Source organism: Lytechinus pictus, chromosome 14 (genome assembly GCF_037042905.1).
Source record: "Lytechinus pictus isolate F3 Inbred chromosome 14, Lp3.0, whole genome shotgun sequence".
Taxonomy (NCBI): Eukaryota; Metazoa; Echinodermata; class Echinoidea; order Temnopleuroida; family Toxopneustidae; genus Lytechinus; species Lytechinus pictus.
The window spans coordinates 18,459,712-18,483,235 of record NC_087258.1 but is presented as its reverse complement, the minus strand read 5'-3'; the positions used below and the strand labels follow the sequence as shown (position 1 = coordinate 18,483,235).

The 23,524-nt window shown below is 39.3% G+C and overlaps 1 protein-coding gene across 1 annotated transcript in view; it reads right to left on the bottom strand.

Annotated features, from left to right (window-relative positions):
• Nucleotides 1-23,521, bottom strand: part of LOC129275759 (uncharacterized) — a 32,422-nt gene extending 8,901 nt beyond the window's left edge. Inside the window, exons 1-5 of the mRNA XM_064109110.1 lie at nucleotides 22,993-23,521; nucleotides 15,623-16,095; nucleotides 10,489-10,635; nucleotides 6,903-7,079; nucleotides 1,328-1,434 (exon numbers count right to left, since the gene is read on the bottom strand). Of these exons, the coding sequence (XP_063965180.1) occupies nucleotides 1,328-1,434; nucleotides 6,903-7,079; nucleotides 10,489-10,635; nucleotides 15,623-16,018 (827 nt within the window). The 5' untranslated portion in view covers nucleotides 16,019-16,095; nucleotides 22,993-23,521. The remainder of the gene's footprint in view (nucleotides 1-1,327; nucleotides 1,435-6,902; nucleotides 7,080-10,488; nucleotides 10,636-15,622; nucleotides 16,096-22,992) is intronic.
• Between the last annotated feature and the right edge of the window lie 3 nt (nucleotides 23,522-23,524).

The window sequence follows — 23,524 nt, the reverse complement described above, 5'->3', positions numbered from 1 at the left end:
TCATGATTTCATTGTCATTATTGAAGGCGGAAATAACGGCCTTTTAAGCAAACTCTCAATAAATGTCATCTAAATTGATTTCATCTGGAAAGTGGCAATAGGCACTGTCATTCTGTTGCTTACACCCCTATCACGCAACCTTCGCCCCTTCCCCGAACATCCTGTCACGTTGTAAAGAAAGAGAAGTGGGAGCCCTTTTATCATTTTCCGTGACGGTAATGGGGATTTCCGTTTGGACTGATTTATACAGGAATTGACAATTTCAGATGACATCACGTCTTTGATGGGAGATTTATCATTCAGCAAACTGAGCTCGTTTCGTCAGAGAGACTTCATACATTGAAGTTGAACATTCTTTTCATTCTCATAATTAGATTTCTGCGCGGCCCATTCGTAAAATGATTAACCATGGTCAAATGAGAACAAACACTTTTTTTTTCAAATAAAATGATATTCATATCAAGGCAGAAGGTCAAGTAGCATATTACATCAATGATTAATTTTATATATGATTCATTAGGAGTTCAGAATGAAAGTTTTCCAAATTAAGCCTTCTTATTTATAGGAGGCACGTTAGCTCAGTCGGTAGAACGGGGATTTCTGATTCCGCTAACCCGGTTCGATTCCTACTTGGTGCGCTAGTGCCCTTTGGTCAGGCATTTATCCTCATTACCAGGTCCCTCGGAGAGGACCTTAAGCCGTCGGTCCTCTGGTTGCTTGCTTACAAGCATTCATGCTTTCTTAGCAATCGGGTAAAAAATCAACACCACCACCATTTCGATCATCTGTTCACAGATTACTCTGATATGATTATGACTATTCAATCAAGCTCAACACCTTCCGGAATTGACCGTTTTCATTAAATGGTATTGATGACAAGTTGCAATAAAAGTTGTTATTGCAGTGACAAATTGTTATAAAAGTTGAGTCATAGTGTTTCTCATCCGGTCAAAACTACGGGTTTCACCGCAGGTAAGGTGGTCAGCTAACCTACATTTAAGTTGCAGACTTAACGTTTATGAAAATGGATCATGGGCGGCTGGGTCTCTTTTCATAAAACTTGATGTAATTGTTAAAAGCTAATGACATCATGAAATTCGATTGGCTAATTGTCAACGTGACTAATTCGTCATATAAATCTTGTTTTTACCATTGATGATGAGTATGTGAAAATTGATCCAGGGTGGGATCCGAGAACTCGTTTGGATGTGTATACGTTGACAGAGACGAACCAAGCTAACATCCTAGGTACAGCCTGTAAAGACATCCCTCCCCTACACATCTCATCTCCTCCAACTCTTAATCCCTCAAAACCTCTCATACGTACCCTGTAACACGTCGAAGTCTCGACCTGTCAACCATCGATGACGACCCGTTCGAACTGGACGATGATGTCGTCATTGCCCCTCGTCGATCACCAGATCGCAATCCTTTCTAAAACAGGAATAAAAAATGATTATGAATTAAAAGAGCTTTACAAGCTGAAGTTGTCTCTTTTAGCAAGATTTTTTTTTTTTTGGTCATGGCTTCAGGCAATTGGTCTATATCGAGTATTGTTACTCAAGAAGAGAGGCAAATGCCTTTCGTAGTCTTGAAAATTGTCCATAAACATATGATACAGGAACGCTTACACCTCAACACCTTTAACAAACAAAATATAACCTGACACTTAAAGCATTCATGCACCTGCAAACAGAAGTTGCAGCCGAAATGAATCCAACATGAAATATCGGAAGAACGTCGAAACGCTCTGCACAGGACGCCACATTGCCACACACAAACCATTTCTTGCTAAAATGGCGTCACTTTATAAATACTCATGTACGTATTTCGGAAACAATAATGCATGACAAAAGATATCCTGCGTGTAGGTGCTTGACTCCAAAGAGCAAAGTTTGCATCTGCTTATTTCTTACCAAAACCATCCTCTCGAAATCACTGGGCAAATATACAGATGAAGTGGACAGAAAAAATAAGTTACTATCAGAGTAGATCTACTTGGGATTGTCAAACTCTCCAAGATCAGCGATGATCACATAGATGTAATTCCGTGGCGGTACATCATGGAATAAAAGATCTACAAGTTGGTAGTTCGGTAAAACAAAGACATAGACTTCAAAATGGCGTCAAAATGAGTTGTTGTCAACATTAGTGGATGTACAGATCGTTCCTTTCCCTTGGCCATGCAGCGCTCGTTCCCGGCGCCAAAATAATATGTCCACTTTTTTCTCTCCTTTCCTCCTACATTGTCATTACGCAAACCAATTTGTTTCTCATCACAAAGACCGCGTCCCCTCACTCATTCCTCTACAGGAACCCGCGTCAAAATGTATTTACTATTCATCCTGTGCAAATGCAACAAGGCTTTCGATAATTTACTTCAAATTAGACGGATTTTCCTCCCCGAGTTGTAAGGAGAAGAAGAAAACCCCTCGAGTTGGACAGCCCTACCCCGACGGTTTCCTTCCTGAACGTTCTTCCGCTCACATATTCACTTACAGATGGCCGCGGCTCAGCAGGAAATCCCCGGGAGAGTTGCGGGGAGAGGATGTGAGACTCTATCGCCATTTTTTTTTATTCCCCTCTCGCTCTCTCTTTCCCTCTCTGTCTCTCTTCTCTGCTATTAAACGGGACGATGATAATGTTGATGATTGGGGATGTTTCTCTGTGATAGCCTGGAAATAAAGGGAGAAGAGGCTATTGCGGGGGTCTAAAGCTCAGCAATATCTTTGTCAAGTCTTTGGGATGATTTGGCGGAGCGGTAGTGCATACAGGAACACGGGATGAGCTGAGCTAGGGGACGGATAACCTCGTGATAGGGGGCCTCCTTCCTCCAAGGGAGGCTAATAGATTAAAATGGCTGCATCTCCTGCTTGATTACAATCTCATCAAGTCTACACGGATAGATTGCGTCATGAAATGGGTGACATAGACACTATGATCTGTAGTAATAGCCAACTAAGTACAAAATACCTGCGGTAATAGCCAATTGGCACGTCTATCGTGGATAGAGACAACATTCTTGAAAGAAGTGCATACGTACATAATGTAGTACTTCTTTCACCAATTTTGCCTCTTTGATATAGATAGCTATTATAAATGTGATGATTTAAATACACTCAATTTATCGCGCTGAGTGCTCAATTCTAATAAATTATTGTAATGTCCTTTTCATCCCCTGTGACTAAAGAAGACACTGAATTTCAACAAAGTGGGTGTTTTTTTACAAAAATTGTCACAAATTAACAAAATTCACCTCTCTTCCATCGGGATTGTTTTTCTTTCCAAGTCACATGTAAAGCCTGCATGGAAAGTACCACCGTTCCATTCCTTATGTAAATGTTTTATTTCCTTAGCGTCTATTGTTCGCCTTTAATATTGTTGTGTACAGTATGTCACGGTAATTATGTCGTTTCCTCAAGTTGGACACACACACCCTCTCCCTCACCACCACGCATTCTCACATCCTCTCACACACACGCACTCACACACCCACTCACACATCTTTGTGTACGTCACGGCAATTATGACGCTTCCTCCAGTTGGAACGCACACACACACCCTCCCTCACACACACGCACATAGAACGAGAAAGATTGGATATTACGATCACACAAATGACACGCAATCACTGTTTCTTACTTTTTCAAATAAGGGGTTGTGCGGTCTAGTGGTGAGAGCATTGGACTCACGATTGAGAGGTTGAGAGTTCGAATTCCCGCTCGGCCATTTTCTCCACTTTAAACCTCAACAAAGGCCCGGGAGTATTTTCTGTCGTCTTGTAAGCTTAGCCACTCTGACTGATTGCTCAGACTTCAAATCTTTCCTCTAAAATTGATAATATACCAGCTTGGGGTTGATGCGGCGGAAAACTGCTTTTCAGAGTTCCTACGGGAGTTACGGCAACAAAAAACGGGCATATTTAACCATGTCAATAGAATCAATCTTAAATGTGCCTCCTGCTATGGGACCTATTTCATTAAGGGTTACAAGAATTGTAACTTTGCAGTTATGGCAACTACCACGACAACGCAGTTCAGCAGCCAATCACAATCAAGGTTTCCATATTGGAAACTACAACGATGACAAATATACACTAGTTTTAAGTGTTAATGAAACCGCCCCCTGATTGGTACTAAACTAAGTTATCGCAAGTTGCGTTGTTGTTTTTAAAACATACACGCAGGGCAAATGCTATAAATGCAGATGGAAATTTCAGTCATTTGATCATGAACCATGCAGGAAAATAAAGATATCCTGAATCTGGTAATAAATATCTCAAACTAAAAGCATATCATTTTATTCTGAGTTCGTCATACTGATTTTAGAACGCGAGCGAGCTCTAATGTGTAGAGAACGAGAGGGAAGGGGAAAAGATAAATGCTGATGTCGATATCCCAGATGTGGCTGTTTTGAGAAACATGAAAAATAGATGGCGCTCTTAACATTTCATTTTTTGGTCAGATTCATCCCATCCATCGATAACGATTGATTCGTCAAAGGCACTCACTCTCTCTATACATGTATATCTCTGTAATTATATATATCTAAACTTCTCTTTCTCTCTCTCTCTCTCGCGTTCTCCTTTTCACCGTCTCTCCGAAACCAAACGGAAATCATGGACATTATTATCATTAATATTCGTAGTATTATTAGTACTAGTACTGATAGTTTTAGTAGTACATGTAATAGTTGTTGTTCTTGTTGTAATAGCAGCGGTATTAGTATTTCTTGAATTAGTAGTAGTAGTAGTAGTAGAAGAAGTAGTAGTAGTAGTATTATAGTAGTAGTAGTAGTATTATAGTAGTAGTAGTAGTAGTAGTACTAGTAGTAGTAGTAGTGGTAGTAGTAGTAGAAAAAATGCGACCTTAAAAAAATATAAGCCCAAGTTAATCAACCTTTTACATATTTTAGACATCTGAGGATGGGGTATATAAGCGTCTTTCAATTTCGCTTTTTTTTAATCTACTGTCATGTCTTATTAGATGAAATGAATTATTCATTACCCCTAAAATAATGGTCACTATAGTATTATGTTGATCACAACATAAGATCCTGTCTAGTCTATTTACATACATTCTCTTATTTGCAATGACCGATGACCCAAACCGGATGTCGTGAGGTTTCCGCTTGTCGGCGCACTGGATTATGGGAACTACGCCAGATGGAGGATAGCCCCTCGCACATCACGCTTCGTTTCCGCTCTTGGCGCTTTCGAACTCTCTTTCACTCAATCGCTCAACCGGCATCATTTCCGTTTGTTTTTGCGACAAATTTCCGTTTAGATCCAAAGTCATTTGCATATTTACGCTGAATAACATATTTGTGATTTCCTTGTGTGTGTATATATATGCATCATTATCATGCTCTCGCTACAGTTCCGTGATTTTATTATTTTTTTCCGTGACTATGAATAGTGCTGTTTGACCCATCGAAAGTATGCAGTCCGACACAAGGAAATAAAACAAGTGAACAGCAATGGCCTATCCTTTAGGCCGATAAAATATATTCGTGTATTTTCTAAACAGCTTTAACTTTCTATTCCTTTTTAAACGCATAAAGAGGAATTATATAGGCATATGGTGGTAGTTCTGTCTTACAAAAAATCGTACTAAGGATATGGCTCCCAATAAAGCATTACAAGAAATGGGGGGGTTGACTTTTACTCTGATTTTATGAGGCGATGTATTCATATTTCATTTAGGTAAAAAAAAGTGAACTCTTCTGATATTTTTTTTCCTCCTATGAAATCTAGGTTAGATGTAGACTTCGTATTATTGATATTGTCTAACATTGTATATGTATTCCTGCCATAGCTGTGACGAATCTATAGAACGATTGGTTTGTGTTAAGGGTAATGAATAATTTTACCTGTATATTTAGGTTGGTACTTACTGTCAATGTGACATGTTTTAAAGTAAGAACATCCTTAACTCTTTTTTTTTCGCTCGTCGATTTCCTCACGAAATTTCATCACGAACAAATAGGAGTTTTCTTGTTCAGGTGTACATTTTTGTCTGACTGAATTTCCTTTTAAGTAATGCAACCTTTTTTCTAATCTCAGTTACTGTACAAACATCTAGTAGGAAACTGTACGGAAGAAACTTGAATAACCAAGTACTTGATTTATTTTTAGGTTCTCAGAATGGGAGACTCTGTTTACCGTGCCGCATGGGCACTAGAAATGTAGGCCCGCATTCTGAGGTCCGATTTAACGAGGGCATGGTTTAATTCTTTGCTAAATTATGGGAAGCCGAAAAGTCAATATTTATGAACGTTGTATGTTTCTGACGTTCACCGTGGTCTTTCATCATTTATAATGGCGAAAGGGTCATTTAGTTATTATTCCCAGAGAGTTAAATGAATGATCTGAGTAACAAATCAGCTGAAAAATCGAACCTGGGGGCCGTTTCATAAAGCTGTTCGTAAGTTAAGAGCGACTTTAAGAACGACTGGTGAACCTTTCTTACGCGCTAAATAATCACCAATGAACATTAATGGTGAATATCATTTACCATAAGAAAGGATCACCAGTCGTTCTTAAAGTCACTCTAACTTACGAACAGCTTTATGAAACACACACCTGGTGGGTGTTTCATAAAGCTGTTCGTAAGTTAAGAGCGACTTTAAGAACGACTGGTGAACCTTTCTTACGCGCGTAATAATCGCCAATGAATATACCATTTACCACAATAAAGGATCACCAGTCGTTCTTAAAGTCGCTCTTAACTTACGAACAGCTTTATGAAACGGCCCCCCGTACTGTTAGTGATTTGTGATTCGTGTCGCAAGGGGCTATCCATACTTGAATGAACCACAACTTTAGACCAGAGTTTAAACTGAAGCTGAGTTCAGAATACGGACCAGAGTGTGTGTGTGTGTGTATCATACGAACTACTTACAGAAGCGAAATTAAGTCGGCATGTGTCGCACTCGCACATGAGCGGATGAGCCATCAGAAGACCACGCCCCATCAGAATCTTTAAACTCTTGCCGCGATGTCGGATGCTCCTCTTCCAATCCTTCGCCGTCTCTCTCCCGCTGATAAACTGGAACTCGTTGGGCGTGTACCACCGCTCCTGGACATATAAAGAAGACGTGATTTGTAAATAAACGCGAGGTTCAGAATGATGGTAATAAAAATAATGGACTTATATCGCGCCAAATCCACTCTGTAGAGTGATAAACGCGCTTAAAAGAAATTAAAAAGAATTGAACAGAAATTTTGATGCGTTTTCTTGAAAGATTCAGAAGTTAAACAAAATGGCAATAGATTAATAAATAATTCAAAAAGTTATAGTGATGATGATAACAATTGTGATAACAATAAAAGTAATAAAATGGAGGCCAATAAAATCGCCCTCTTTTGATACCTCAAACAAGGCCAAACAATTTTTCTGAAATATGTCTTACCTAAACAAATGCAGTTTCCTTTGGATCCCGGCAGAGCTTATAGGCCTATACACAATTAAATTTTCCAATACTGTTACCAGACCGCAGTATTACCGAAATAACTGTTATTAATCGGAAATAGTAAAAGCTTCACACAAGGAAATGGATTGCCACTAGAGCTTCTGTAAAATAATTTCAAAAAAATACTAACACGACTACGGCCTTACAACCTTTTCCCTCCAGGAAGAATATGGGAAATGAAAATAGAAGTATTGATTTCGTGGAATAGCCTTCCCGAAGACATCAAAACGTGTATCTCTATTAAATATTTTAAGTGTGCCCAAAGCTTTTCTGTTTTCTTTTCAATTCTCTATGCACTTAGAGCACTCTGCATAATGGATTTGGAGCTTTATAATTTATTATTAGTAGTATTATCATCATTAATAATATTAGTATTCCTATTATAATTTTATTATTATCATTACTAAATATTGTCATTACTATTATTATTATTGTTCAGTTTATTGTTATTATTATTATTATTTTTATCACCTTCATCATTATTATCAATATTATTTTTCATATTATTACCATTACTACTTCGGGTGGGTGTTTCATAAAGCTGTTCGTAAGTTAAGAGCGACTTTAAGAACGACTGGTGAACCTTTCTTACGCGCATAACCATCACCAATGAATATACCGCTTACCACAAGAAAGGATCACCAGTCGTTCTTAAAGTCGCTCTTAACTTACGAACAGCTTTATGAAACACCCACCTGGAGTGAGAAATGTTGAAATCAGAATAAACTTTTAAACAGAAATAAGGAACGCTTTCCGTCACCATAATATACAGTCCGTTCATGAACCATCTAAAATGGTAACCAATTTTTATAAATATAAGAGTCTGGAAGCAGAACTCTCCAATAATAGAAATAAATGTAACCGAAACCATGGGTCCATGATTTGATAAATAGGCTTTTAAAAGGAATTACCAAAGAATGAGCAAAGTGTTCCATATCTTAAATACTTTGTTTTGGTTTTTACGTGGGCCCAGTGGCGTACCTAGGATTTTCCACAGGGGGGGGGGGGGCAAAACCGTCCGCCAAAAAACTTGACAAGCAAAAAAAAAAAAAAAAAAAAAAAGGTCTTCGATCACAAATAAAGGATTTTGTACCAGAAAAAAATTGACAAGCAAAAAAAAAAAAAAAAAAGGTCTTCTTCAAGCTCGTCAGGGGGGGCAAATATACGTTTTTGCATGGGTTTTGACTCGTCAGGGGGGGCAGAGTGCCCCCCCTGCCCCCCCCCCCCCCGTAGGTACGCTAGTGCGTGGGCCTGTGTTATATCCTCACCCCCTCCCTCATTCAAATTATTATATATATGTATTAAATATTTATTAAATCATCATCATAATAATGATGATAAAATAAAATGTAAAACAAGTAAAAATAGAATGAATTGATTCCATATATAATAATTCATGAAGGGGAATACAAGGGTCATCGTTTTGATTCCTCAAAACAAAATTGAAGGCCAAGAATATTTTCTAAGCGTTGAATCATTAACATTACAGTGGTGCTAAAATGCTAAAAAGTTAGTGAACCCCACAAGAAAATGCACTCCTTCATGCTTAGTGTTGAATGTAGACAACGACTCTACAATAGGCCGGCGAGCCTTGAGAAACAAACTTTATTGAAATTGAATGTAATATTTTATCACCTTATCACCTGATTCCACAGTTACATGTAAATATCTAAAAGATGACAGAACTAGAACACTTTCAAATATGTTCATTTTCTGGGCCCCGTTGCATAAAAGTTACCAATGTGGTAACTTTGCCATCCAATGGTAACTACCATGGTAACGATGATCAACAGCCAATCAGAATCAAGGATTCCATGCAAGTTACAGTCAGACCGCAGGTCCCTATGCTTAATGAGCAAAAAGGCCAGATTCATCCAAATCATCTCGTGGCTGAATCCTCCTCCTTGCAAAATCTCGTGATTCGTGAGATTTTCTTTCTCTAAGAATTTACCTGTTTTAACCTCAAGTTAAATTAAATATTATTGCACCATCAGATAGAGTAAAAGTTACTCTTTCATATTGGTCATTTGTTTTGTATACAATATTTTGTTAAATAAGTAAAATTTTGGCCTGAAATTGTGCCTCAAAACTGAATTTTCTTCCTCTGTTTTCTTTTGCAAATTGTGCAAAACTTTTTATTTTGAGCCTCAATGATATCTATATCACCATAAAGCTGAACTTCTGTACTTTCTCACGATGCCACACTTGATATGCGGCACCTTTTAATCGGGTCAAGATCACACTTTTCCCACCAAGGTACAAGACGAGATTTCTGAAATGTTGTACTTGCATGAAATCCAGAGTTCTGATTGGCTGGATAAGGTTCACAGAACAACAGGCGCGGGGTATTTGAGGAGATTACCACATGGGAAGTGTGACCTTCCCACGAACCCAGGCACTGGAACCGTTGGAATTTGCCATTGTGTGGTCTTTTTGACCAATCAGAGTGCAGTATACTTGTTTTCAAGCTGTTTTATGTACTTGGCAAATGAAAAGTGTGATCTTGACCCGATTAAACCAATTCTTATTTTGAAACCTATATCATTTTAAAGCATACATATTCAGCTTTATCATGATATAAAAATCATTTGGGCTCAAACAAAAATAAAGTGTGAAAATAGCAGCTTTTGTCAGGTGAAAATATTTATTTTATAGCATATTTTAGATCAAAAATTTAACCTATATTACAAAATCGTTGAATAAATCCAAACACATGACCTGAAAGAATGATTCTTCTTCTTTACAATGGTACCAAATTCATGAAATTCGATGCATAATTAGAGCAGCAATGACCGAATGAAAAGAGGTGTTTTGGTCCGCATCAAGCTCATTAAATATGCAAAACATCTCAAGTCATGAATATCACTTGGATGAAAGAAGCCACTTTCTTGGGACCTGCAGTCTGACTGGTTACCATTGGATGGCAAAGTTAGCATAATAGAAACTTTTATGCAACGGGGCCCTGGTGTGGTTCACTAACTTCTTAGCACCACTGTATCTTAAAGATGAACTTACCTCGAAGAAAATGCATTGCCCCTTGGATCCCTGACAGAGCTTATTGACGTAAAGTAAGGCATTGTTTGATCCACAGGCCACTTCTAGTATCACGTTGCCGCTCTGGTCCTGGATCGGGCTAAAGAAATCGCTCTCGGAGTTTTCACACTGTATACATAAAACAGGGAGTACAAAATAGCAGATATCTGGACTTGTGATCATTTTTGTTTCAGATTTTTTAAAGATTAAATCCAAAATATAATCATACAGAAAAGTTTATCAAGGAATACTTTTAGAATTTTAAATATGTTATCGTGGTTATGATCTGGCTTGATTTGAATACATTACAACTCTTTTCTTTTAATGGGGGCGTGGTTGTCTAGTGGTTACAACTCGATCAGAGGGACGTGGGTTCGAATCCCAGCCATGGCGTGTTTTTCTTGAGCGAGAAATTTACCCACATTGTACTGCACTCGACCCAGGTGAGGTGAATTGGTACCCGGTAGAATTTATTCCTTGACGCTTTAGCGCCGACAAGGCGGCTCAGCTCCGGGCTGGGTATATGATACCAAGTATCAAAGCGCATGCAGTTGAGTGAGACAGTACTGCGCTCTATACTGCTATAACTGTTACTGTATTTCTCCCAAATCTCAATTTTTCCACTTTTTCATCCCGTCCAATTCAACCCAGAAGATATTTGATAAAGCGCATTTTCAGGTTTTTCCAAACACCACTCTAAACAAAAATAAATAATCTCATTTAATATTCGTTCTTACGGTTCTTTATTTTTTGTTTTTTAATTTTTAGTTTTTTTGCTCGTGTGATTGTTTTTTTTTTTCATGTTTTGTTTTGATGTTTGTTGATGTTCATTTGGTTTTGGTGATAATTATCATTTGTTGTTAGATCTCCATGTATCATGGTTATTTCATTTGTATCGTACAGAGGCAATCAGACCTAATTATTTTCGTCGCGTCTTTATATTATTTTTACCCCTCTGACTGTGCGAATAATTTTACTTCATCGGTGATGCATTTTGAAAGATGTGGATCTTAATCATAACCACAGCCTCCACAGGTCATCATCATTTTCATCATCATCATCAGAATCATCATCGTCATCTCATATCATCATCATCTCAGTTCATCATCTCAGTTCATCATCATCTCATCACCATCTCACCATCATCATTACCATCATTATCTCATATCATCATCATCATCTCATCTCATCATCTCACCTCATCATCATCATCATCTAATCTCATCACCATCTCATCATCATTATCATCATCATCACCATCATCATCATCTCATCTCATTATCACATCATCATCGTCATCATCATCTCATCATCATTATCATCACCATCATCATCATCTCATCTCATTATCACATCATCATCATCTCATCATCATAATCATTAGACTGGATCATACTCATAGCTATATGTAGGTGATGAACCAAAAATTTTAGAGTGAGAAGGTTAACTTTCTTTGTCGGTTTTTGTTTTTTGGGTGGTAACTGGTAGATTCTATTTTTGTTTTAGTATAATAGGACATTTAAGCTTTCTTTTATAACGGTAGACCTAACTAACATTTTGTCGCTTAAAAAAGTTTATCTCACTTACATGACTGAACAAGTTAGATCTATGGCAGTGAGTCCAAACTTCGCGCGTGTCCATACTTCGCGGACGGTCATTATCTAAAAAACTAGCCAATATCCTTAAAATCTGACATCACCAACGTGAAAAGCGACCTAAAATTACCCTTTAGTGTAAGTTTCCTTAGGATGAGTTCAGTATTCATGAAAATATTGGCAAAAGATCGGCAAATTTGTCGCCGTTAGCGCCCGTTTTGAAGAAATCTGATATTCTCAACAAGCATCACGATATCACCATTTTGCAAGCATAAATCATCAAAAATGTGAGTTAAATATGGTACTAACCGATTCTATAGCATTTTGCCATCAATCTGATGTAAATTTTTCACTTTTTCAGCTTGAGTTTCTGTTTAAATCTCCACAAAAACTTTGGTCCGCGAAGTTAGGTCACACTTTTTCTGAACGGTTTTCCAGCACAGCGCGCATTCGCCGATCGGAATAGAATTTTGAGATCGCGATACCGGCGAAAGCCCTTGACCTACTTCACATTTTCGTCCATGATTTTATACTTTACGATCTTGCCGTCAATGTGGTAACTATTTCTTGAATTCTTTTTGTATGAATTATGAATATTTTGTGAAAAAAAATCAGCCTGATGAATATTTTTGAAAAGTGCGCGAAGTTTGGACACCCCATCATACATGTAGAGATCTATATAGTATAGTATAAAGGGTCTAGACTCTAGGCCTACTTTGATAAAAAGTAAATTTAGATTGGGCTTAACGTTGGTGTAGATCTATGATATGATTGATCTAGGCCTTTAGTTTAACGTTTACTTAGACTATTAAAATAGATTTTGATCAAGACCTAACGTTAGCTAGATCTAGATTAATCTAAGATTAAGTTAGATCTACGTAGAACCTAACTTAACTTAGGCCTGGCCAGAAACTTTTTAGGTCTGGAGTCTCTAGACTCTAGACCTAGAGTCTAGTTCTAAAAAATCTAAGCTAGATCTAGAGTCTAGGCCTAGTTGACTTGTCCTACCTTCATTTCAGCAGTGTAATAAGCGACAGCAGCGCCAGAAACATTCTCTTGCACATCGTTATCGTTTGAGACAGTTCCCGTGGACCACACCATGGTCGTGGAAGCAGGAGGTGCGCTACCCTCAGTAACATTCACATCGGCCGCCCGTGGGGGTGGGTCCGGGCAAGAAGCGGCCACCTGCTGCATTGGCATTCCCAATCCCATGGGCGGCGGGGCCATTGGCATTGGCATGCCCATTGGCATTGGTATCGGGGCCATCATAGGTCCTCCTCCGGGTCCTTGACCTTGTTCTGGCATCATCATAAACATGCCATCTGGCATTTGCATTCGCATCATCCCGTTCGGCATCATTCTGGAATAGATCTAACCGTAACGTTAATCGCCAAGCTTTGTTAATGTTAAAATGTCTGCTTAACATTCGACGGACTGCGCATCCCATGCGCTCCATGCTGACGTACGCACACATACGCAGGATATTCGCACTCTCATGCGCGTCATATGCGTATCAATCGTACGACAGCGTAGTCAAGCGCAGCGCGTGTATGCGCCATAGACATGCGCAAAATTGAGCGCTAACGCAGTATAAGCAAAGCCGGAAACGATGATGAGTAATGTCGCTATTTTTATAGATTACGTCACGTCATCGCTACAAAATGTAGGGCGAAGTTGGCGTGTCGTGTGTCATGCTTGGGGTACGGACGGAGAGGGCCCCTCGGAAGGGGTGTACTCTACTTCTATTTTAGGTTAGAGCCCGTTGTGTGGGGGCGTCCTGGTCCAGTGGTAATGACTCTCGTCTTTAAGGACGTGGGTTCGATTCCAAGCCTAGAATAGTCATGTTTTCCTTTGAACAGCAAGAAATTTACTCACATTGTGCTGCACTCAATTACCCAGGTGGGCGTTTCATAAAGCTGTTCGTAAGTTAAGAGGGACTTTAAGAACGACTGGTGATCCTTTCCTGTATTGTATACATCAAAATGTTGACTGGCAATGGCTTAGCGCGTAAGAAAGGTTCACCAGTCGTTATTAAAGTTGCTCTTAATTTACGAACAGCTTTATGAAACGGCCCCCAGGTGACGTGAATGGGATCCGATAGGGAAAAAAATCCTTCAGTGCTTGAGCGCCTAGTTAGGCAGCCCAGCTAAAGCAGTCGGGTGCGTTGATAATATTTATTGCAGGGCCCGCTGGAAGAACATTTATTACAAACTGAAGTGACTATAGGCCTACCCTAGCCTAGGTAAATTGTCCTTGATCTATGCCATTGTTATTACTGTTATTATTCCTTTGCAGCTTCTAGTGCCGACTCCGGTGCAGACTATGCCCCACCAACATAACTATCATAATCATCTAGCTACTTTTGTTAAATCTAATTTTGAAAGAAATTTGTCAAAGCTGTGTCGTCGATCTTACGTTTTTTGTTTGTCCAATGTCCACCATATCCCCCTGATCCTGTCTGGATCCTGCTCTGAGCGAGCCGGTCAGCCGAACCAATCTATTCTTCGGAATGAGCCGCAATGATTCGGGGCATATAGACGAGGGTGTCTCCTTCCCCTTCTATTACTAAGTGATAATGAAAATTTGACTATGATATTCGTTTGGAGGATTGCTCCCCCTTTTGTTAACTTTTTTTTCTTTCTTTTTTTTAAACTCGCAAAACGTGAGGTGCAACGAACCGCCCATTGACAAAAAAAGCAGATTGCGGCGTATAGACAATAAACAAGTGGAACGCCTCTGGCAGTCTCGCCTGCATAACGCGATGCAATGTAGCAGCACTGCTGACTTTGAATACTACTAATATGAATAATTTTCTTTTCACAATATAATTACCATTCATGATAAGATACGTGTGTTACCTAAGACTCGTGTAAGACGATCCGTGATACTTAATTATCCTTATATGTCCACGTTTCATCAACTAGATCCATAAACTTTCAAAGTCATGACGACATTTCAATAAATACCACCAACATGATCATAGCTCATTCACCCTAAATGACCTTTGACCATAATCATGTGACCTGAAACCCATACAAGACAATCGTACTTGATTATTCTTATGTCCAAGTTTCATGAACTAGAGTCATACTTTCAAAGTTATGATGACATTTCAAAAACTTAACCTTGGTTAATATTTCGGATGTTGATTAGTTAATTGACCCTATAAATGACCATTGATCTTGGTCACATGACTTGGTACTACTCGAGCAGGAGGTGAAGTAGTACTTGATTACCCCTATGTCTAAATTTCATGAAATACTTCCTATAATTACTAAGTTTATGGTGACATTTCAAAAACTTAAAAATTTAAATGTTGACGACGCGCGCCGTTGCCATCAGAAAAGCGGCAACTAATATAATCTTGCTCTGCTGAGCAGGCGAGACGACTAGAGTAAGCCATTATAGGCTACGTAACCCCCCCCCCCCCCCCCCCAATAAAAGAGAGGAAGAGAGACAGACAGAGAAAAAAAACCGATGAAGATTCCATTTCAATAAAAACGAAATTTATAAAAACTTACCATCCCATCGAACGGTGAATATCGATCATGATTAAGATCGTCCGATCCATTTTCTTCGTTCTCTATCGCACCTGCTGAATCAATGATTCCATTGTCTCCTGCTGCATTGTCCGAATTCCTTCGAGTACTAACTCGTCCGACATTGCCGACAGCATCATCCGTCTCCCTCTTCGGAATCGATCTCGTCTTCGCATCCGACGTCAGCATCGCTTTCAAGTCTTTCTGTCGGCTATTCTCGACGTCAACCCCGACACCCCTTTCGTGGTCATCATCGTCGTCGTCAACTTCGATTTTGACTTTCACCATGTTCACCGGGTTTGGTTTCGTCGGTGTCTGCGAAGCAGTGTCATTTCCATTTTGCTTTTCGGTATCGTTTGACCCTTCAGGATCTCCCATACTGGAGTTTGGTATAGAATGATGATGATGATGAACTTTTCCTTATGACTCCTGAGTCAAGATTTCGTCGGCACCACCTTTTTAGAATAAGATTTTTTTTAATGTAAAGGGTCAAAATATGACTAATATTTTCACAAAATATAGAATATTAGGGTCCATTTTCATAAAGACTTGTTATGATAACAATACACAAACATAACAAATTTACTATCAGCCATTAATGAGATTGAATGATTACATCAGTAGCTTTTAACTGTTATTGCAAATTCGTTATTATAAGAAGTTTTATGGAACGGACGGCGGAATATGCCGATGAGTCTTTTAAGCTGATGCCCTATATCATGCTACCAAAAAGAGATCATGAAGCTTATTATGAGGAGGGCCTAAATCATTGTTTTTCGAGAAAACAAACTCTGAGACGGCTACAAAATAATAATCCTTCACGTCTATGTATTTTTCCTTCACTCAGAGCCTCGGGGCAAGACGCTTACAAACTTTGAAAAAAAATCAAATGCGAGGGAGCGAAGGGACCGAGCTTGGCTAGGGGGCACTTTTGCATTTTCAAAAGCAAAACAAAAGGACTGTGCAATACTTTTGGTGAATTTCGTGAGAATTTTCAGTGTAAATAATGCACTGTAAGTTTTCAAAATTTCGGGGAGGGGGGGGGGGCAACTGCCCCTTGTCCCTTATGTCGCGTACGGCCTTTGGAATTGGATTTGTCTGCCATTTTCTTTCTCCAAAGTGACGTCATTTTCTTATTCGAGCTCTTTTGACCATGCTTAGCCGTCCCAAACCCACGCCAAAGGAAGCTATTATACTGCATGCAGAAACGAACGGAAATCGACGGAAATTTAACCTGACCGCCATTACCGGGTCACGTGCCTGAAGAAAAAAGTTTACTGTTTCTCGATAATGCAAATGAACAGCGATCGGAACGCACAACGTGGGACCTGTTGTGTCGAAACCTGTATTTTACTCGAATTTGGAGAAGTAATTGGCTTTTTACCTTGAAGGGGGGAGATATCAATGATAAAGGGGGTGAGGAAGAAGAGAGAGTGGATAAATAGTGAGAGAGGGCTGGAGAAAGGGAGAGGGGTGCGGGGAGAGGGAGACCAGGGGGAGGGGCGAGATTCCAATTTCCAGTCGTATGCCAAGATCCTTTGAGCCCACATTCGGCATGATCAGAGAGGGGTAGGATGATGAAAGGGCAGTAGGGGGGTATGCCTGTTGAATAATGTTAGCCGCCCGTTAGGGGAGGGGGTTTGCAGACTGGTCGCCCCACAGAGGTTTGCGTGGACTCGATAAGGCCAACGTAGATAATACCAAGTTTCCGCTCGCTCCGCGACGACTGACGTCATAGAGGCGAGGCTTGTTTCCGCACGTGGGACTACAGTAAAACTTCAACAGTGGAAAGCTACATAATACGAGAAACTTCAAAACAATCAACCAAAATAAGCCAAATCGGGCCGGCCAGTGAATTTTACAACCCTAAGCCAAAATCTTCATAGAAATAAGGGGAGGGAATTCACAATACAGGAGTATATATTTCTCGTCACCCCCAAATACTCGTAAATAGTGGAGAGTGGAATTAAAGGGGGCAATCACTAAAGTGTTGAAAATCTACATGATTTTCCAGCAGGAAAAAGAAACCGTATGAATATCGACGAAACACGATGAATTTACAAATTAACGAATTACAAAAACGAAATGGAAAGAAAAATCGGCAGAGTTGATTTGTGCATAATTAATTGTTATTCTTTTATGGAGCTATTATTATTTGTGGTCCCTTTTTGCGCTACAAGTATTATGAAGGTGAATATCTTCTCGTACTGCTATATCAGGCAATGGGTCGGCGTCCATCTTTTCATATTAAACTTCCTTCATGAATAAAGTCAATTAAACAATATGATACAATTACACAAGACGATTGGGAACAATAAATTAGTATTCGAGTCGTTTGCTTTTCCTCCAGGAAGTCACACTAAAACTTATTAAAACCAAGAGGAAAGGCGGAAATTTTGAGCTGTTGCGAAATACATAAATTTATTTTGTTTGCACGTCTAGACGTGTATACAATGGCATTCATAACTTTGTCAGGTTCAGAAACTCAACCTGACAACACACAATTATTTCTTGGTAGTTTTAAGATATCAAAATTAGGTGTAGTTTCATCCATTTACACGATTTATTATTGATTTAAGCATATTAATGCATGGGAGCTCGATCCAGTATACCATCGCCTTAGTAGAAATCAAAAGTAATTAAAAGACAGAGAAATTTCAACTCTTTGCCCCCCCCCCCCCATCCTCTCCCTCTCTCTCCTCCCCCCCCCCCCCCCCCCCCCCCACGCACCTGTATACGGGACATAAGATTTTAGACCATTTTAATTTTGGGCATGCGGGTTGGCATTGTGCCCCAATATGAGAGAGAAAATTGAGTGAGAGCGGGCAATGAACCAGGTAGACAGATGGAGGAAGAAAATGAGACAGAAGTGAAGTGAAGAGAAGGGGAGATGGAAAGAGAGGGTCGATGATGAGGCTTTCATTCGGACCTCATTGGTTTTTTTTTCTCTCTCTCTCAGTTTTTTTTTCAATTGCTTCTTTATTTGATTTTAAATGCCTTGACTTTTCCGACAAGAGAGAAAGTGGTCGGCACATCCTAAAATGCAATTGCTAGCAATAAAAACTTTCAAACAACGATAATGAAAAAACGATATACGAAAGGTCAGTTTGGATTAATTTTCCCAAATTTTGGAGAGAGGGGAGGGGAAAGCGCCCCCTGTCTGCCTGTGCCACTGGACATATACATGAAAACATAAGATTAATTACTCGGAAAAGAAATGAATGACGTGCCCGTAGGATGTAGGATTTTTACGATACCAAATATAAAAATATGTCAATAAGTGGAATTGTTGGTTTTATGAACTTTTAGCGACAAAAATTAATGTAGAATGCTTAGGTAGGCAACTTGATCAGCTGATTTGGTTGGCATTTTTCTAAATGGGAGCAGTAGCGTAATAAGCCCCCCCAAAAAAAAAATTGAGGGGTCAGACATGGCTTATCAGACAAAAATTCTAAAAGGCTGAGAGCAAAGCGAGCGAGAAAAAATAACTGTTTAATACAAAACCCTAATGTACGTTGTGATAGATTTCGACATAATAATTTAGAAAATAATGTCATATTTCACTCCTTTTCCTTCCACTTTCTTTGTTTTACTCCGTTTTTCTTGGTCGTGAGATTATTATTATTATTTTTTTTTTGGGGGGGGGGTTCGGGGTGGTCATGGACCCTAAGCACCCATCTTTACGCCAGTGAAAGTGAGTATAGGCCTATTTAAAAGTGAGACCGAAAACCAGTCAAAGGCTAGTCGTGAGTTCACTTTCACACGGGAAGTCCCTGGGAGTGTGTGCGTGTTCTCTTTTTAAAGGACACGAGAGCTGGAGGGCTAACTCGTGGATAAATCCAAAACCTCGATCGTATTATACAGAGGCCGAACTGATGACGAGTTCACGACTTCTCGCCCCGCTGCTTCCTCTCCTAGTTACCGCCTCTCCGCTCCCAAATTCGCCACGTCCGCCGGCGACGTTTGGGCCATTTTGGGAATGACTCAGCGGAGAAGGGGGTAATGCGTGAGGAAGGGGGGCAGGATACGAGGGACGAGGACAGGTAGCGGGGTGTCGATGTAACCGTTCGTGATATCAATATCGAATCCTCTTAGGTTCCAGTTTTAATACCGATGATCATGCTGCGCTTTGAACATCATTCTAAATCCATCACCATTCATCCGGGCATCGAACCATACAAGTTTCAAGTAGAGTATGTAGATATCTAACGCAGATTTCAAATCAGGTGTGGTTATCGGGGGGGGGGGGGGGGTGGCTCCCCTTAAATAAGAAGTGACGCTCGTAACTTAGATACAAATGAATTTAGCTGTAATACGTATGCATTACAACCTTATCCTATCGAAAACAATATGTTTCAAATACTGATAGGTCATTTAAATTGTGATCAGATAAAAGATACATAGATTGTGTGGTTGTTTCTCAGCATACACCTTAGGCTTACAATAACAACAGTGGCGTAACAGGTGGGGTGGCAGGGGGGGGCAGCTGCCCCCTGGCGGATTTCACCGGGGAAAAAAAACGGGGAAAAAAGAAAAGGGAGGGAGAAAGAAAGGAAAGGCAAAAATGAAAGGAGAAAATAAAGGGAAAGGGAAAAGAAAACGAAGAATTTTTTTAATGGAAAAGGAATGAAAGAAGAACATTTGGGAAAGAACAAATTATTCCGAAATAGGCCTGTGTAATGCAATAGCATGATGGGAAATAAATTAAAAGAAGACAAAATGGCAAACAATAGCGGGAAATGAAGGTAGAATGGAATTAGTCAAAGGCTAAATTGGAAAACAAAGAAAAGGGACAAGAAAACAACTAAATAACACGAGCGGGCTGCCGAGGATAGAAAATAAAGAGCGGGAAGAAAGATGGACTGCATACAACATCGTGCTATAAGCTTGCTAAATTTATGCAAATAAGCTACCAGTGCTTTGCCCCAGACCCTACGCAGTAGGGGCTCTTCATCTATAACCTTCAAATGGCTCTATAACGCCCCCCCCCCCCCCCCTGTAGGGACCCTTCCTACATTAAGCTTTACGTTCAATCACTGGCGTACAGGCGCGGGGGTCTTGGTTCCACACCCAATAGAAAATGAAAGAAATTGTAGGAGACAACGTATAATGAAATAAATGGAAACAATGAATTGTGTTATTTGCTGAATATATAGGGAAAAATCTATCACATAATTGGAATTTAATTATTTCAATAGGCAATTTTTTTCCAGCTCATTTTGCTCGCTGGCGACTTTTTACAAACTTTCCCATATTTTTATGTTTTGCCCCCTCAAAATAGCCTATTTGGTTCAACTGGGTTGGATAAATGTGTTGTGTAAAAGCTATATTCTGTATATACCCGCGATTTGATTAAAATAGCGGCAATCTGCGAGGTTGATATCAAGAAGTTCTGGGGGCTCCGCCCCGGACCCCAACCGCATAGCATTGCCGTATATGAATATGGAAGGGTTGGGCCATGGTCCCAAAAAGTTTTACAACCAAGAAAAAAAAAGGAGGAAAGAAAAGCAAAGGAAAAGTGTAGGATATGATTTTATCTACTGAATATAATGTCAAAAAATATCTCAAAGTTAGATTCTCATGAAAATGTGATTTTTTTCGCTCAGGACTTATTTTAAGCAGCTTTTTAGCACATGCGCCATACTGCGCCCCTCGTTTGTTTGTTTTACTCTTCACGCTACTGCCGCAAAGAATCCTGTTCACAGTCATGACAGTGGCGTACAGACCACAAAAAAGGAATGGAAATAGAGAAGAGTGAAATATATTATCTGGATATCATGTCAAAATCTATCACAAAATTTGATTTTTGTATTAAAAATGTCAAAATTTTTGCTCGCTCGCAACTTTGTTTTTTTAAAGATAAATTCTGCCTGATACGCAATGTCTGGCCCTCTCAAAATCGTCGCCTCATTACACCATTACGCCTGTTCATACCATGCTATGACCGGAAATTTCTGGCTCTTGCCCCCCTGGCCACCGACCCGTGTTACGCCGCTGAATTACAATTAGGCTAATTATTGCTTACTGAATTATTTTCAGACATGAAACGCATTCTTTAAATCCTAGAAGAAAATATGATATCGTTGTTTTAGACTTAGAAAAAATACAAAAATTCTTCCTGCACGTGCTTTAGCTAGCAAATTGTGGCGGTATTATTCCTTAAATCAAGCTTCAGGTCACATTATATTATGACGAAATCGCCCTTATCCCTTTCAAATCCACCCGTTGTCATCGCAATCATGTATTCCCGTTGAAAATAACATACCACGTTTTCGGGAAATGACGATTATTCAGCGCTGAAAGTTTGGTGCCGCATGACGTCATGATGACGAAACGATGTCACATCTCGGCAGAAACTTGGAATATATATAATCATATATGTGATTGATGTGTTACCTCTTGATATTATTTATTTATTCTTATTCAAATTTATAATTAATGATGTGCATAGGCCTATAACTAACAAAGATGAATCCAACTTTCATAATAATCGAAATACAAATGGGATGGTCGACCTCCAACCTTTGCTAGTTCAGTATGTTCACGTTTTATCGCGAGACAAGCTCAAGAAAAAAGACACAGTCATGCCAAACGAAAATATCATAAAAATTTCATATTTGAATATGCCTAAATATCCACCGGGTTGAATATTAAATGTTCGTTCCGTCTCTTGATATAGTAGTTTTATTCAAATTATTTGTTTATTTTTTATTTATTTGGGGGACTCCCAGGAGTATTGGGGCATTGCAAAAATCTTGCAATCACCCGCAAGTCAGTTTTGGGTCAAAAACTCAACCATAAGTCTTGCATTAAGTGCTGTTCCAATTAAACCAGAGGGTCGAATTTATTTAATATAGTTAAAGTCCATCTATCAATTGTAAATTTAGAAAGCAATTTTACAATTGCAAATATTTCCTTGCTTTAATTCCCCACACGCCACTTTGGGGGCGTGTTTTAAATTATTGAATATCGTTTACCACAGTTAGCAGAAATACCATTAGTTTTGCTTGTCATTTCTTCGCAAAAAGAAAAGACAACCAACATGATTAAGGGGTCAAAAAGACGAAAGGAAAATGCTATTTGAAATTAAGAATGAATGAAATCCAATTATATTCAAAGTTTGAAACTTTATCACGAAGATTAAGTGTAATGTGACAATATACAAAATCGAAACATGTCACTTTCAAACACACTATAGCATAATGTGTGTATTCGATACCAATCAAAGAAACTTGTCAATCATTTTCACGAAAGACATTACTGACCACTTCTTTAAAAGAGATATCTTCAGTCAAAACAAGGATATTTAAGCTGTTCAGAAATTAGATGCATAATATTATTGGATAACTTACCTTTTTTATTCCCTCGACTCTTGCTATCAGAGGTCCATACGTAGAAGACGCGTCCAAATGCGAAGTGTACGGCGGGCGATACAGCGGTCGTCTGCACGAAGAGGGAAACTGGCAAAAATCAACGTAGCCGTTTCGCGCCCGAGATCCGTGCCATGTTAGCTTCGGGGATAGGCTTTTTATCTGACATAAACACTGTTTCCGGTACGGAAGAATGGCGGAGAGCGGAAAAGAACCATCGAGAGACCTTAAATTTCCTGATGCTCTGTCATGTACTGCGTCGCATCGAATTCAAACGGAAGAAAAGGCATTCGCCTTTTGGACAAAGACAAGGTTTTTAACAAAATAATCTCTCTCGTCACAAGCATTTCCGGCGATGATATATCTAGAAAGTTGGAAGCCTGCGAGCGACGCATAACGATCATGATGGTCATGATGATCAGTGTATAAACAAAACTTCCTCCTTTCGTTCATACTTATATAATAGTCCTAAAGACTCCTAATGCTAACATTTTATTAGATGATAATGTATAAT